Source organism: Corvus hawaiiensis, chromosome 6 (assembly GCF_020740725.1).
Source record: "Corvus hawaiiensis isolate bCorHaw1 chromosome 6, bCorHaw1.pri.cur, whole genome shotgun sequence".
NCBI classification, from domain to species: domain Eukaryota; kingdom Metazoa; phylum Chordata; class Aves; order Passeriformes; family Corvidae; genus Corvus; species Corvus hawaiiensis.
The window spans coordinates 2,566,561-2,580,086 of NC_063218.1; the positions used below are offsets into that span (position 1 = coordinate 2,566,561).

General features: G+C 47.9%; 1 protein-coding gene across 1 annotated transcript; it reads left to right on the top strand.

Annotated features, from left to right (window-relative positions):
• Positions 1 to 332: 332 nt before the first annotated feature.
• Positions 333 to 13,441, top strand: RTRAF (RNA transcription, translation and transport factor). Its single transcript, XM_048307275.1, has 8 exons — positions 333 to 524; positions 1,275 to 1,399; positions 2,780 to 2,879; positions 5,556 to 5,642; positions 6,501 to 6,589; positions 9,474 to 9,542; positions 12,363 to 12,411; positions 13,101 to 13,441. The coding sequence occupies exons 1-8, from the start codon at positions 464 to 466 to the stop codon at positions 13,253 to 13,255; spliced, it is 735 nt and encodes a 244-aa protein (XP_048163232.1). The 5' UTR covers positions 333 to 463; the 3' UTR covers positions 13,256 to 13,441.
• Positions 13,442 to 13,526: the final 85 nt, after the last annotated feature.

The following is a 13,526-nucleotide window of genomic DNA, read 5'->3' on the forward strand; positions in this document are numbered from 1 at the left end:
CTCCCGGTGCAGCTCCCGGTGCAGCTCCCGGTGCAGCTCCCGGTGCAGCTCCCAGTACAGCTCCCATTACAGCTCCCAGTACAGCGCAGCGCACGCCCCAGTTCCCCGCTGGGCGGCACCGCGCCCAGGCCCCGCCCCCTCCCGCCAGGCCCCGCCCCCTCCCGCCAGGCCCCGCCCCCTCCCGCCAGGCCCCGCCCCCTCCGCGTCCATACCCGCGGCCTAGCCGCCACTTCCCCTCCCGGCAGCCCATTCCGCTCTCTGATTGGTCGAAGCCGCCGCCGCTCAGCGCTCTGACCAATGGGCGAGCTGAACGCGAGGTGAGGGGCGGGCGTTTCCGTCCTTCCGGTCCGTGCGGTGCCGTCGGCGCGGCCTGAGCGGGGGAGGCGGTGCCGGGATCGGGATCGGCACCGGGATCGGCACCGGGATCGGCACCGGGATCGAGGCTGGCTCCGGCACCGGGACCATGTTCCGCCGCAAGCTCTCGGCGCTCGACTACCACAACCCCGCCGGCTTCAACTGCAGGGGTGAGGGGCTGCGAGGGGGCCGGGGGAGGCTGGACATTGGGGCTTGGAGCAACCTGGGATGGTGGAAGGTGTTCCTGCCCATGGCAGGGGTGAGATGGGATGGGCTTTATGGCCCTTCCCACCCAAACCATTCCATGGTTCCATGAGTAGATCCCATCCAGAGCCAAAATCTCCCGGCTGGGCTTCGAGGGAGCAGTGGCACCCCAGAGCGGTGAGCGGCTCCGTCCGGGTTCTGTTCGCAGCGGGGTTGTGTCCCCCGCTCTGAACATCCCTGTGTGCGCCACAGCCTGGGAACTGTGGCATCCCAGCTCCCAAATAACGGGATTTGGGCTCAGCAAGCAAGAGGAGTCAACAGTGAAGGGAAAAACTGTGCAGCCGCAATATTTATGTCGTGTTTTTTGGGAGGAGTTGGGGGCTGATGTTACATGTGTTGTGTTTTTCCTGAAAACAGAGTTAGAAACGCAGTTTCTCTGTTATTTTTTCATCTTTCTTTCTTTGCTTGATGAGTTATAATTATATTCCCAGTAAAAACAATCTGTTGGCTGATATCTTTTAATGTGGTCAGTTTGAAAAATGAAAACCACTCAGGGTTGATTTTGGGTCGGAGAATCCACAATTTTAATGGGTTTTTATATATATATATATGTAGGGTTTTAATGGTAAAAGTGCTCACAGGCAGCAAGGTTTGTATGAATTGGATCAAAACTTAAGATCTTGGTTAATTCCTGCCTTGTTTCCTCCTCCCCACAGATGAAACAGAGTTCAGGAATTTCATTGTCTGGCTCGAGGACCAGAAAATCAGACACTACAAGATCGAGGACCGAGGGAATTTGAGGAACATCCACAGCGATGACTGGCCCAAATCCTTTGAGAAGGTATTTCCTTGCTCCAAACAAGTGGTGGTGTAAATGATCTTCACCAGCTGCTGCAGCTGTGGAACGGAAATAACTCGGGATATTTGTCCTGTTGGTGAACTCTTCTGTTTCTAGGAATTGAAATGAATTATTGAAGCCAAACTGGGGGAGTTTTATTACAATGGGAGGGTTTTGTGCATAGTTTTCCCTCAGCTTTGTTTGTTCAGTAGGTGGAGTATCCATCCTAATCTGGTTGGGGTTTTTTTTGCCTGATTTGATTCAGCTCTTGAAGCAGAAAGAAGACTGACTGCAAATAAACAGATTTTTTCTGCATTAATGCTTCCCCTGTCCCAAAAGGAGGTGGATGAGTCTCCTGCAGGCCTTGCCAGCATGTGGGGGAAAATTCCTGCAGCTCATCCCTGCACCTCCTGTCATTCCAGATGGATTTCCTGGCTCCAGATGGACTCTGGGTGATCTCCTCTGTGCTCCTGAGCATTTGGAATCACCACCAGGCTCTTGAGCTTTTCCTCTTGGTTCCCATTTCCTTTCTCTGTAATCCCCACTGCCCGTTCATCCCACTTTTTTCCCCCTGGAATCACTTGCTGTGCTCACTGCCCAGGAGCTGCAGTGCTCAGGCTTTGCAGGGGGAACCTGAATCATTCCAATATCCCGTAGGTAAATGGAAATAGCTGGAATTCCTGGCAGCTGGTGCTGTTGTGGTGTCAGTGGTGCCTTTCCTGGCTTGGCTGGACTCTCCTCTCCATAACTGCCAGGGAATCCCTGCTTTCCTACCCCTGGCATCCTTTTCCCAGCTGTGTGGCTCCCAGAATGTCACCCCATCCCTGACAGAATGTCACCACATCCCAGTTTTTGGGAGCCTTGGCCGCAGCCAGGGCTGGATCTCGTGTTTTGGGTTCAGAAGAGCACAGACAGAACCTCAGCCACTTTTTGGCCCCTCTCTTGTTTCACAAAATCCCTAAGAAAGTGAAAATTATTACTTCTGCTGCTCCAGGGAATCCTCTGGTTTGTGGAAGCCTTAGGCAGCTTCATTCCAGGTGGGAAGATTTGCTCCAATTTGTTTCCCCTTCCCTTGTTCCATTTGCTCTGTGACACGAGCAGAGAGCAAAGCAGGGGGGTTTTGGCTTGCCTGGGTGCAGTCTGACAATAAATAACATTCACTAAAAAGGAAATTCCATTGCCAGATGTCAGATCTGATTTGGATTGGGACACTCCAACACGGATCAGACGCCACAGCAGGAATTTCACAGCGACACCTCTTGTGAATTAAGATTTTCTGTGAGGCCTGTGGGAAAGTGACTGCTCACACAGCAGTTCTGTGCCTCCAACTGATTCATCCAGGTCACTGAAATCCATTTGTTTTGTTTTCTCTTTGCTCCCCAGTACATGAAAGATGTGAACTGTCCCTTCAAAATACAGGAACGACAAGAAACGGTGGATTGGCTCCTTGGCTTGGCTGTGAGGCTGGAGTATGGGGATAATGGTATGAGGGAGTTCATTTAATACCTCAAAATGGGAGGGGAATGGGGGTTTCTGATTAATTTCACAGAATCCCAGGATGGTTTGGGTTGGAAGGGACCTTAAAGATCCTCCAGTCCATGGGCAGGGACACCTTCCACTATCCCAGGCTGCTCCAAGCCCTGTCCAGCCTGGTCTTGGACACTGCCAGGGATCCAGGGGCAGCCCCAGCTTCTCTGGGAGTTCCATTCCCAGCCAGGAATCCCTTGCCTTTGGTTTGGAAAGGCAGTTTTCTCTTTGCAGCATTCCCAGTGCGGGGTCACTCCCTCCATTCCTCGGAGCATCCATTCCATGTTCCATTTCCCTTGGAGACAGTTTCACCTCAAACCTTTATTGTCAAAGATGTGCCGTCCCTGTGCTTTGGGACAGCTCCATCCACTGCAGTGTCCAGCCTTCCTGGGAGCCTGGCTAGAGCTGGGAATTTGTGGGCAAGGAGCCAAATGTGTTGTCTCCTCCTCGAAGCCTTCCCAGATTTTCTTGCTCTTTCCTCTGGAGAATCACAGAGAGATTTGGATTGAAAGGAGCCTGTCAAGACCTTCCAGTCCAACCCCTCTGGAAGGGGCATTTCCAAGCAGGCCAGGTTGCTCCAAGCCCCATCCAGCCTGACCTGGAACACTTCCACACAGGATGTCCTGCACTTGTGCAGGTGCCTCAGGTAGCGCTTCAGCAAGTCAGGATTTTCCTTCAGCTGGGAGAGCAGCTTGGAGGTCTTGCAGGAGCATCCATCCTTCCTGCCAGATCTCTGGAAAGCACAGGGTGACAGCGTGGTGACAGGGACAGAGGGACCTCAGGCCTCTCCTGGAGAAACTCAGGCCTGGCTGAGCTGCCCCAGGGAGCAGCTTGTGTGGGAATCATGGAATGGTTTGGATTGGAAGGTCCCTTAAACCCCATCTCATTCCAATTCCCAGGAATGCTCAGCCTGCCCTGGTTTTCTCCTCGTGGCCCAGACCCACCTCTGCCTGCTGGGGCTGGGCAAAGTCTGGGAAGGACCTTCCTTGTCCCCATGCCCTTACCCCCTCCCTCACCTTTCTCCAGCAGTTCCTGGCTTTCCTGCAGAGGGAACACCCAAGGGAAACCCCCAGGAGCAGCAGGCACAGGGCTGGGATGCTCCAATAAAGCAGCTCTGGCGTGGTGATGCCCTTGTGGGCAGCATCCTTCTCCTGCAGCTCCAGGGGAGGCACATCCCACACCAGGGTGGCCCAGGAGGGTGGGCAGGAGTGGGTGGTGCTGCTGGGATAGAAACAGCTGAGCCCGAGGGCCACGAACAGGAGCTGCTCCAGGCCGGGCATCCCTGGAATCCCTGCTCAGGCCATCCCACGTTGGCACCTGGAGCTCTGCAGGGTGGGGACGTGAGCTGTCACCCCACAGTGTGTCACCAAACGTGCTGTGATGTCACAGTGCCCTTGCACACACCACTAAATGCCCTGGGCAGGGACACCTTCCCCTACGGAAATTCACACTATTTTTAAAGTTTCCATCAAAATCAGACAATGCCAAAAGCATCTTTCACTTTTTTTAACAAATAAACCACAATTTCCTGTGCTTGTTGCTGTTGCTCTTCAGCTCCCCTGGGACTGGAGCAGCATAATTGCATTTGTTATTTTATTTACCCACATTTACCCCAAAAATCGGCCCCGGGAGGTGGAAAATCTGGGACCCCAAAGTCACCTCGGGAACCCCCAAATTTACCCCAGAAAATTACTTTGGGTGTAGCCAATGCCATTGTAGATATTCATCCCCTTCTCCCTGGAGGATTGCCTTTATGAGAACTTACCCTGAAGTGCATTAAATGCATTATATTTAGCACTGCATTTCTTCAGAGAAGTTATTCTTAGACCCCCTTTTGTTTTTTTTTCACGAGGAGTAGATGTGGAACCCTTGGGAACTAGGACAAGGTTATGGAAAAGTGGAGTTGAATCTCCCCAGTCACAGCAGTTCCATCTCCTTGTGGAGGGAGTGGGAATACAAATGGAATTACTGGTGGCAAAATAACAACAGCCAAAGCGTTGTTTTTCCATGACCTTTAATTCCTGCAGGGCTGAGCCCTGTCCAGGACAGGGATGGGAGATAAATCCTGTGCTCAGTCCCTCGTGATGGGCAAAATGAGCTGCCTGTTCCTTGGGATTGTGTGGAAAAGGAGGAGTCAGGAGATCCCGTCCTCCAAAGGCTTGGAAAAGCCCTGTGTGGGCTCAGCTGGGTGTTGTGAGACAAACCCTGAGCTGGAAGAGTTTGATTTGCTCCTTAGGACCAGCATCATCCCGTAATTGTTGCTCCCTGTGCTCCTGCTGGGGGCAGAGGGCCCTGGCAGTGGAACTGCTGGGTTTTGGAAGTGGCAGATGTGGGAGATGCAGCTTGTTCAGCCTTCTGGGGTGAGGCTGTGCTGAGGAGCATCCTGCCCTACATAAAAGTGTGGGGCAGGCTCTGAGGCTGCCCCTGGAATCTCTCTGCAGATGGCAGCTCTTAGGGCAGCTCATTGGAGTGGCAGCTTTGGGGTCATTAATGGGGAGCTCCAAAATCTCCATTTATAAACCCACAAGGCTCTTGGGCAGTCACCAAGCCCCAAAAATCCAGCTGTAACAGCACAGCTAAACTTCGAGTTCTTTTTGCTGATGATTTTTGTGTTTGCCTCTTCATTTTGCAGCTGATAAATACAAGGATTCCACCCCTGATGGTGCTAAAAACACTGAGAACACAGCAAAAAATGCAGAGCCACTGATTAACCTGGATGGTGAGTGTGCCACAACCTCTGGATGGGAACGTGCTCCGTGTCCTGTGTGTTCCTCAGATGAGAAGTTGATTATTCCTGTGATGTGGATTTTTTAGAGCCCCATTTGAAGCTTTAGGAATGCAGAGAGCTGAACATTTTTGCTCTGTAAATCAGAATTACTTATTGTAGGTGAGGGAGAAATAGCAAGATGCCTTCAAAAATAAAAATACCCAAGGAAACATGATGGCAGGCTGGGTACTTCCATGCTGTCAGGAATTTCATGTTCAGACTTCCCCAGCTGTTCCTGTCATAATAATTTTAATTTTTTTTTTGCCTTCTGGGCACAGTCACAATAAATGGAAGTGGTGGGAAAGAGCTGCTAAAATCAACCCTCAATCTTCCAAGTCTTTTTCCATTCCCTCACCTACAAAAAAGCAGGATTTGATCCTGCCCTCCCCCAGCAGCAGAGTTCTGCTCTGCAGGGATAAAAATGCACAAAAGGCAATGTCTGCCTGTAATTTGCTTTATTTTCAACACTTCACCTGTTCATGTAGCCCAGTGCTCATTGCTCTGTAGCCAAATTGTTTCCTCACTGCTGTGTATCCATGGCCTTGGAATCAGAGAATTAAGGTTGGAAAAACCCTCCAAGATCCCTGAGTCCAACAATTAACCCAGCACCTCCACATCCACCATGAAATAATGTCCCCAAGCGCCACATCTTTGTTTTTTGAACACTTCCAGGGATGCAGAGGAATTGTCCTTGCCCATCCTTAAGAGCAATCCAATACCATGGAGTCAGGAAGCCAATTCTGCCTGCAGGAATCAGTTAAACCAAAATAAATCATCATTTATTATTAATGAGAACGTTGGTTTTTCCAGTGAATAATCCTGATTTCAAGGCTGGAGTGATGGCTTTGGCTAATCTGCTTCAGATCCAGAGACATGATGATTACTTGGTGATGCTCAAGGTGAGTTTCCCACTTCTCCCACCTCCTTTTTTTTCCTTCTTTTCCCCAGTGCCTGGTGTGTGTTCATAGCTCCAGGTGCAGTTACTGATAAATAGGAATTTTTAGGCAAAGATTGGAAAGAAAACCCTCGTCTCTGTGTGTCTTTCAAGCAGATAAGAATGCAGAAGATAAATCATGGAAATTCGTGCAGGGAGAATTATCCTGGGAAACAATTTTAGCTGAGTTCCTTAAGGAACATCCTCAAAGGAGAAGGTTCTGTTCCAGTGCTAGAAATTAAGAGGAACTTGAAAATACAGAAATTAATGATGCCAAGGATATTTTAAAACAACATCCAAGGGAGGAGCCACAGTTACAAGTTTCCTTTTCCTTTTGGTCCTATAAACCGTTTACTCCTTGTCATTATTCAGTTTGATTTAGTTTTGGCAATTAATTAATGGCTTTTAAGTGGCCTAAATAGGCTGCTTAATTTTCTAAACCATCTTTTTTTTATGCCTTTAAGAATATTTCCGCCTTTCTGGTGGAACTGTAGAGATTTTGGGTCAAAAGCATACTGTTTTAAATAAAAAAACCAGCATTGATGAGAGTTTAGCAATCCCAAGTTCCTACTTGATCACGTGGGAATAAATTTAGTTTTGTTTGGCATTAAAATAAAAGCATGCCACTGAAAGAAAAAAAACACCCCATGAAGTTCTGGTCATGACAATAGTTGTGATATTTGTTCAGTTTATTCTGGAGAAACCAAAAGCTGTGGGTATCGAAGTTTATTTAGTGTAAATCTGTAACTCTTGGGAGAGTATTATGGGAATTTATAATGGTTTCTTAAGGAATTCTCAGCCTGCAGTTATTCCATCCATTTTTTCCCTCCTCCTCTCCAGTATGGTTTCCTACTTTCCCTTCCCAAAATACCCTTCTTCAGTCTTTAAGGAGGGTGCAGCTCTCCTACATCAACCCCCTACAAAAAACCACCTCAAAACCCTATAAAAAATGAGTGAAAAGGGATCTCAGGTAGGGAGAGGAGACCCTGGGAATGGTGATGTTGAGGATTTGCAGCATGAATGAGCTCAGCTCTTACCCAAATTCCTTTAGATCTTTTCCCAGGGCTGACAAACTTTCCTGGGTGCACCAGTGTATAGTTCTGTATAAATGTATTTACATTTCTGTCACTATTTCCACATTTCTGGTCTCACTTTTTTTTTTCCAGACAGATTTGGGCAAAACCAGCCTGAATTTTCTTGCTTTTCATTCCAGCAAGAGTAGATTCCTGCAGTGAAAATCCACGTTCCAAGAGCAATGCAAAGCTGCTTTGGGGCTTGAGATGATGATATTAGAAAGTGTCAGTCAAACTCTTTTAATCCTCCACCACTCTAAGTAGGTTTGCAGGGAATTTCTGATCCCTGTCCAGGCTTGGACACTTGGGAGTGGATGTTTTTGGGGAGCCAGAGGGTGCAGGCACACCACAAACATCTGGCCAGGGTGAGCAGAGATTTAGATGCCATTTTCCTCCTTTAAATCTGGCAAGTTGATCACAAAGCATCTGTGGGACACAGTTGGATATCCATTTCCTAATGCCAAAGGCACTTGGAATTCTCTTACACAAGGTCTGGTTTCACTGCTGGAATGAAACTCCTCATCCAGTCATTCCTTTGTCCAGGCCACTTCCTCCAGGGAGAGATTTCTAGAACTATTTCGGTGGCAACTTTCTGGTATCAGCTCAACTTTACTCAGGACCAAAACTGGGAGAAATCCTGGGGGAGCTGCTTCTGGCACATTTGGCTCCTCATCAAGGAAAGTCTGGGGAATGTGTTTGACAGAGCCAGTTCTTCTTCCCTGTGGAAATCTGCCTGCATGGTGTTGCTGCAGTTATTTTTGGAGGCATTTTGAGCTGTAGGTATCAGTAACTGATAGCTCTGATAAGGATTTCACCCCGTGTGCCAGAGCCAAGGCAAACAGATGAGCACCAGGATTATCAAAGTCAAGGCTGCTCTTGTTCCCAAGGCTAAAATGAATTCCTTCCAGCTCTCAGCCTTTTCCAAGCCTGCCTGGGAAGCCTTGCTCCAGCTTTCTCTGCACATGGGACGTGGTTCAGCACCTCCTAAAAGCTGCTGGCAGCAGGATTTTCTTCCCAAGGCAGGATTTCCTTCCCGGAGAAGCTGCATTGCTGCAGAGTTAAAGGTGTCAGAAGTCAGGAAAATAAGATTGGTGCTGCTGCTTTGGGGTTGTGATCAGCTCATTTTGGAATCATGGATTTGTTTAGGTTGGAAAAGACCTTGAAATCATCGAGCCCAGCCATTCTCCCAGCACTGCCAAGGCCACCACTGCCACGTGTCCCCAAATGCCACATCCACACGGCTTTGAGATCCCTCCAGGGATGGGGACTCCACCACTGTGAAACCCTTCCCAATGCTTGTCCACCCTTCCCATGAAGAAATGTTCCCTCATATCCAATCTAAACCTCCTTTGACACAGCTTGAGGCCGTTTCCTCTTGTCCTGGCTCTTGTTCCCTGCGAGGAGATCCCAACCCCCACCTGGCTCCTCCCTCCTGTCACCCTCCTGAGCCTCCCTTTCTCCAAGCTAAAAATCCCAAGCTTTCCAGGCTGTTCCTTGGATTTTGCAGCTTCTGTCCCAGCAGTGGCAGGAATTAATGGGGTGAAATCCATGTCCTTGTCACTCCTGGTTAAGCTGCCTCGCACACCTGGGTAAGATCCAACATGCCAAGATTATTCCTAAATGGAAAGGTTTAAGGGCTGGAAGAGTTTTTTTTTAAAAAAAATCCTTCACCAAACTGGGCTTGAGGTTATAATTTTGTCCCCTTTTCCCTTGGAGTGACTGAGAAGTGCATCAGGAGATGAATTAATTCCTGTCCTCTTCCCATGTTTTTCCCAGGCAATTCGGATTCTGGTTCAGGAGCGCCTGACGCAGGATGCCATAGCCAAGGCCAGCCAGTCCAAGGAGGTTTGTACCCACACTGCCTGTGGCCAGAGTTAATTATTCCATGTTAATTAACGAAGATATAGGTCTGTCCCTTCAGTCAAAACCAGCTCTGTTCCAACATTTCATTTAGGAGAGCGGAGGAAGCTTCCTTTATGCCAACCATCCTGATTCCAGCAGATCCAGGGGATTATGGAGAGCAGTACACAAAGCTCTGTTTGTTCCACTTGAACACAAAGATACCTGTGTGGGAAATCATGGAATAGCTCTTCCCTGAGTTATTTTCCAGAGGATTATCCTGACTGTTGAGTGCAGCAGGCCTGTAGTGTGAGGAGAAATGCACAACCTGGCTTTTCCTTGGAATTAACAGCACAGGCTGCATTAAAAGGTTCAGACATTCCTTGTATGGAATGTTTTGCTTCCTATGGACACCTCGTATGTGTTCAAAGAATGGGATGCTGGAAATCCAACTTCTCCCCGCTCTCTTCTCCAAAAAAAAGGGAGTGGTGAAGGAAATTTCTGCCCTTAAACTCAGATTTTGCAGAATTCTTCGGTGACCACGAGCTGTCTGTTGGGAAGATGCTCCAGGGGCTGACTGTGGGTTTGCAGTTTGTGATTTCTTCAGCATTCCAGTTCTCCAGCTCTTCTCTCCAGAGCTGGGAAAGGCTGGGAAAGGCAGCCTCACCTGCCCTGCAGGTGTATGAGTCCGAGTGTCCCTGCTAAAGCAGCTGGATCTGCTCAAAGAGCCCAAATTCCTTCATTTTTTTTAGCAGCTCACAACAATCCATGATTGATTGATTGATTGATTGATTATCATCACCCTGCTGATGGTATTTTCCAAGTGGGAATCACAGGTGCTCCAAGCTGCTGCAATTGCCAGAAGCATTGCAAGGGTGAATCAAAGCTTTGGACTTGAAAATCCATAAAACTGGTCAAAGAGCAGGAAAACAGGAAAGCAGTTGAGCCTGTTGTCTTCATTTTAGGTTCTGCCACGTTAATAAAAAGCAGCTTTTAGTTGGTGTTTTCATAGCTGCACAACAGGGATCAAAATGGGATTTTCTTGGAGGAGCAGGGAATTTTTTCCTGCCAGGGAATTGTTCATATCTGATAGATCTTCAAAGCATCAGCAGGGCTGAGATGTCTCTGTCTGGGATATCACCCAGGAGTGTGTTTTCCTTAGGAATGCCACATTCCAGGGGGTGTGGAGAAAAGGGGGGGTGGTTAGAGGTGGGAAAATCTGTGCCAGGAGGGACCATCAACATCATCGTGTACCAGGGGAAAGAAGGAAATATCTCCAAAGCAGAGAGGATGGCTGGGGTGGGAGTAAAAAGAAAGGAAAATCCGATCTGTGCTTCAGGTTTGAGTGATTTGTAAATGGCCAAAATTCGGTGTAGCATTCATAAATCAAATTTTTAGGGAGTGAGGCTGGAAATGAAGTTGTCTGTGAAGTTCCAGATCTAAAGGTGCTGTTTTTTGAGTTTATTCCCTGTTTGAAGCTGCTGCACAAAGAATCGGGAGCTCGTTGTATTTGTAGGATGGGCTGGGGGGATTCCAAAGGCAGCTTCCCAAAAAGGATCAAACTCAGGGAGTGTGGGAAGGAGAGAGGGTAAGGAATTTGCTGCTGCCAGGTGACACTGGAGGAACCTTGGGGAATTCATCCACGAAGAACTTGGAGGGAAAAAAAAAAAAAGACAAAAAAAGGACCCAATTTTTCCTGCTCGTGTGACTTGAGAACACCCCAGGCTGGCTGGGAGCTCTTTGGAACCTAAAGTCCAAACCTCATTTCTTAAAAAATCCGTGTAGGAAGCCTGATTTTTCTGGAATCTTTCTGAAGTGGCTTTAGTGGCATTCTGATCACCAATTTCAACAGCGGAGACGGATTTTTAGGATTGCAGTTGAACGTGGATTTTCCTATAAAAACCGTGGAAAAACCCCACTTTTTGCAAAAGAGTTGCAGCCAGAAGTTTGTGTTTAGTGTGGGTTTTGATCAACTCAGATTCTTTTTTCTTTTCCTTGTGTATAAGAGCCTTTAAAGGGAATTCTCACTGTCTAAAAGCTTTACAGCCCCATCGCTGCAGAATTTAATGGTGTTGAACCCCAGTGTTTTTGTTGTGCAAAATGCAAAGTATTTGGCAAATGTTGGAAAAAAAAAAAACCTCACTGAGGGCAGTAAAAGCAAATCCTAAGATTTGGAATGCTTAAATCTGATTTTAAGTGCATGTTGGAGCTCCCTAAGTAATGATTTAGTGTGACCACTCCTCTGCAGCTGGACAGGGCAAAGGAAACAGAGCAATGACCACTAATAAACTTTGCCTTGGAGTGTTTTAATAGAGAAAATGTTTAGAAAACAGAAATATTTCGCTTTATTCCTAAGCTTTACGCTTGAGCAGATGCTTCTGGGGACGTTGTGAGCTCAGCAAAACTTGATTGCAGAGAATCCTTGCAGCTCTTTGCAGTCAGCCCCTGCTCGAAGCCTGGCAGCTGTTGAAAGGCAGAAGTTTCTAAGAAAGCCCGGGTTTGTTGTCCTGGGAAGCTGCTGGATTGGGGGATGGCTCCCAGTGCTGCTGTTGGCCTTTTAAGGATTGAATGCAGGCACTGTGTATCCAATGGGGGATTCTGAAGCAGGAAGATTTTTCTTGAGTACCACCCCAGGTTTGGTGTTTCAGGACACAAAGGGAGATGTTTAATCAACCACGGTGGCTTTTCAAACTTGTCACACGTTTTTATATAACCAAACCCTGTATTTTCTCCCCCAGTTACCTGCTGCAGTTTGATTGTATTTACCAAACCTCTAAAATGACATTTTTAACATCTTCTTTCTTTTTTTTTTTTTCCCTTTTCCAGGGTCTGCCTGTTGCTCTGGAAAAGCACATTCTTGGATTTGACACGGGAGGTGAGCGCTGCTCCTAATGTGACTTTTAAATGGGAATGTTTGTCTTTGACAAAGTTATTACTGTCAAAGCCAGAGCTGATGTGGACAGTAAAAAACCCCGGAGTGGAAAGAATTCCTCCCTCCCAGCTGGTTATTTACGAGCACTCCTGAGCATTTTGGGTTTGGAACAGCAAAGCCCAAATCCAAGCTGTTTGGAATGTGTTTAAAATAACAGCTTTTAATGGCAGCCCAAGGAATGCATCCCGCTGTTTGTAAATCCTGCTGCTACCAGCAGAGGACAGCTGTGCTGCTTCCATGGATTTCAGCTGCCTCTTTTCCCTAAAATTATTGATAGGGAACAGCCAGGTGACCTGGGGCTCCACAGGTCTGGCTTCACTTTGGCTCCACGTCACCTAAATCACTCTTGGAATGTTTCACGCCAGCCTTGGAGTGGGAGGTTGGAATGAGATGATCCTTAAGGTCCTTCCAGCCCAAACCAACCTGTGATTCCCTCATTCCCTGACCCAAAGCTGGGGAAGCTTTGGAGGCCACCCCATCGGGAGGGAAAGTTGTCCCCTATTTCCAGCCTGGAAACCAGCGGTGGAAACCAAGTGCAGAGCATTAAAACTTCCTTAAATCCCTCCTGTGAGCTGAAAACGATGGATAAAACAATGGATAAAATGCAAACTCCTCTCTCTGCCCCTCCCCAGATGCTGTTATCAACGAAGCTGCTCAGATTCTCCGCCTGCTGCACATCGAGGAGCTCCGCGAGCTGCAAACCAAAATCAACGAAGCCATCGTGGCTGTCCAGGCCATCATTGCTGATCCCAAGACTGACCACAGACTGGGAAAAGTGGGGAGATGAAGGGAGGAAAGCCTTTAGCCCCGTGTGTGCTTAGTGCAATTAGGAACCACGTACAGCTCCCACCCTGGCATGCAGTTCGAAACGGGATTAATTTGCCTGTTTGGAAAGAAAACAGGAAATTGAGTTCTGACTTCTGATGAATTACCAGTTTTTTTTCTCGAAATAAATGAAATTGAGGAAAACAAATTGTTCTGGTGAGCTCTGAGTTTGGCAAATAGGACTTTTTTTTTTCCCTGTGTCTCTTTTTCATTGTGTTTGGCTTTGTGGTGAG

Bases quoted from the DNA above. Each gene is read 5' to 3' on its own strand.
- RTRAF (XM_048307275.1), top strand. From the start codon at position 464: ATGTTCCGCCGCAAGCTCTCGGCGCTCGACTACCACAACCCCGCCGGC. The intron at 525-1,274 runs GTGAGGGGCTGC...TCCTCCCCACAG, and splicing joins CGCCGGCTTCAACTGCAGGG to ATGAAACAGAGTTCAGGAAT. The intron at 12,412-13,100 runs GTGAGCGCTGCT...GCCCCTCCCCAG, and splicing joins TCTTGGATTTGACACGGGAG to ATGCTGTTATCAACGAAGCT.